This window comes from Mya arenaria, chromosome 4 (genome assembly GCF_026914265.1).
Source record: "Mya arenaria isolate MELC-2E11 chromosome 4, ASM2691426v1".
NCBI lineage: Eukaryota > Metazoa > Mollusca > Bivalvia > Myida > Myidae > Mya > Mya arenaria.
Genome location: NC_069125.1, coordinates 58,835,526 through 58,838,191, shown reverse-complemented (window position 1 = coordinate 58,838,191; position 2,666 = coordinate 58,835,526). Strand labels below are relative to the sequence as shown.

Below are 2,666 nucleotides of genomic sequence, written 5' to 3'. Positions count from 1 at the left end.
AACTGCCCAGTATATAAAGTTTGTATAGTTTAATATTTTTACTTACATACTCGGATGATGACCTCATCAGTGATGGCTAAATATGGTTGTCATTTAATAGAAGCTATTACAAAATACTTAAAACGTTCTTATATGCAGACATTTATTGGTACTTTCTATAGATTTAGATACTATAATAGAAATTATTTGTTGGAAGTATATTTAAATACACGCATGCCTTTACAGGGGTCCATTCGACGCACTACATGGATACACTACATGCAAGTTGTATTTAGCAACAGTCACTGCTTTATAACATAGAAACAGTAACCTAGCATAGCAGGGTACGCGTGACGTCAAGGAGTGTGTGCAGGAAGCGGCTGGGGGACCTGGATCTCTTCTTCAAGCTCGTCGACGATCTCGAGCTGGCCTTTGGCGGCGAGCAGCCTAGTTTTGTCACCGCCGCCGGAGCCGTACACGGAGTGCTCACTGAATGCGAGGATAAGGTCCACTGTGCCCACCCGCTTCATGTCTCGGTACAAGAGTCCAACGATGATCACCATGCCGACGTACACGATAGCCTCAACCAGGTACGTGAATCCCGGGAAGAAATACGCCGTTGCCCCGTACATGGATACGAAAATCAGCGTCCCTAGGAGCTTGGAGGCCGTCTCCGCGACCGCGAGTAGAGAGAATACTTTTCCCATCTCGTTTTCTTCGACGGCTTTGCTGATAAGCGAGCGAATGGATGACGTTATCATACCAGCGAATGCTCCTATGACAACAGAAACATACACCATCCACGATTCTCGAATAAAGCCCGCCCAAAACAGGCGAACTATCTTGCAGCAAAGCCCTATAATTACTATTCCTCCGTCCGGTAATTTTATAACGTTAGACAAAATTGGTAAAACTATAATCAGGCAAACTCCCATAACAGCGTAGTCCATAGATAATAAATATCCGTACCAAGACTTCGGCCAACTGAGTGGACTTCTGGTCACAAATAGCAATGTTATATCAGTTTCACCAACTTTGCATGTTTGATTTAGCAATGATATCAAAAATAATATCAAAATTACTTTCCTTCCTTTGTTGACACGCTCTTTGGATAAGACGCATACCGAATCTTTAATGTTTTCATAAATTCCAAAACATTTGGATTTATTTTCCTTTACGACCATTCCGTCGTCTCTCTCGACAAGAAAGGGCACGGTCTCCGGCATGGCAATCAGCGTGATCAGAACCACAAATGCGTGGATAAACACCACTGTGCAAAATGCCGCCGGGAGATTTGACATGTCCTGGAACAGCCCTGCCATTAGCGCACCAACAAACAACCCGAAGAAATTCATGGCAAGCAGTTTGCCAAGTTTCCGAGTCCGGTCTTCCTTGTCGGTGATGTCTGACGCGTAACTGTTGACTGCCATCGTGATGAGTGAACTCTTACCGAGCGCCCCTTGTGTGAATGCTCCTATCATCACGAAGGATATGGCGCTGTCAACCGAGGCTAAACTTAGCATGTAGAACAACACTGATAGCACGCTGCCAATGCTGGGCAGAATCATGGGTATCTTACGACCATACTTGTCACTCCATGCGCCGCAAAACAAACCCAGAAATATGGCTGGTACGTTGACCAATATCCGGTAGTAAATGAGATATGTTCCGGCCTCGCCTTGGATACTGTCCTCCACTTCCGGGTAGTGATGTAAGTTCCTACAGACCGTGTCGTTAGCGGGAAAGTTCTGGTGGCACACGATGCTGACGATGTACGGCCGCGTGGTGGCGTCCAGCATTGACTCCCCACTTTTGTACAGAAAGAAGACGATCTCAGCCAGGAACATCGGAAATGCGCACCCCCAGAAATGCCGAGACTCGGGCGCCATATCCGCCTAAAATTGACCACACGCCCACCTCCGTTATCTATAAGAAGAAGTACACGTTTTAATTTTAAATAAGTTATCAACAACAAACTATACACGAGAAGTCAATACGTTGTTGTTATTTTGTCTTTATGAGGTGTGCTTTTTATAACAAATAAAAACTTACTTATATCGCTATTTTAATACGTGCTAACTCTAGAGATTCACAGTTTTTTTTTCCTTCTTTAAGCGTTGTTAACATTAAACCAACGCCGTGGGCGCAGAACAATCCTGTGTAAAACAGTAAGTAATAATAATATGAAACAAATATAGGCATTCCCTTGCGTTGCGTACTATAAAATAAACACTAGAATCAATGTCTAGATGAAATACCTGTTAATAAAAACCTCCACAAGAATCATCCTTTCAAATGTCTGAAGTGCAAATGAATAGCTAGCAGGAAAAGCCCAACCACAGAGGGCAACAAAAGCCACCAATAATCGAACGGTCACTGGCAGCCGGTTGTTGTTCCCATACACGGGCCAACGGAATGCCAGCATATTGAACAATGCTTTCAGCGGACATCGTAATGTTTTGTCAATAACGCAAGTCTCCCGTAAATAGAACCATAAGCTATGCAAATACTTCTTTCTGTTGGTCTAACTAGCAAACCAGTAATTCAGTTGTTGGAACAAACAACTCATTTGTTTTACATTGATTGGAACGAGATTATATTCAAATGTCCCGGAGAGAAGATCAAACATTGACGTGGACGTCACCAGAATAATCGCAAATCTAGAAATCTTGTCCTAAGATGAAATG

At 43.4% G+C, this 2,666-nt stretch overlaps 1 protein-coding gene across 1 annotated transcript; it reads right to left on the bottom strand.

Moving 5' to 3' along the window:
• Positions 1 to 228: 228 nt before the first annotated feature.
• Positions 229 to 2,352, bottom strand: LOC128233063 (proton-coupled folate transporter-like). The gene is made up of 2 exons (XM_052946940.1): positions 2,238 to 2,352; positions 229 to 1,905 (listed from the first exon to the last, which is right to left on the bottom strand). The coding sequence occupies exon 2, from the start codon at positions 1,866 to 1,868 to the stop codon at positions 336 to 338; it is 1,533 nt and encodes a 510-aa protein (XP_052802900.1). The 5' UTR covers positions 1,869 to 1,905; positions 2,238 to 2,352; the 3' UTR covers positions 229 to 335.
• Positions 2,353 to 2,666: the final 314 nt, after the last annotated feature.

What these genes read in the sequence shown, in the direction of transcription:
- LOC128233063 (XM_052946940.1), bottom strand. Translation starts at nt 1,868, where the DNA reads ATGGCGCCCGAGTCTCGGCATTTCTGGGGGTGCGCATTTCCGATGTTC.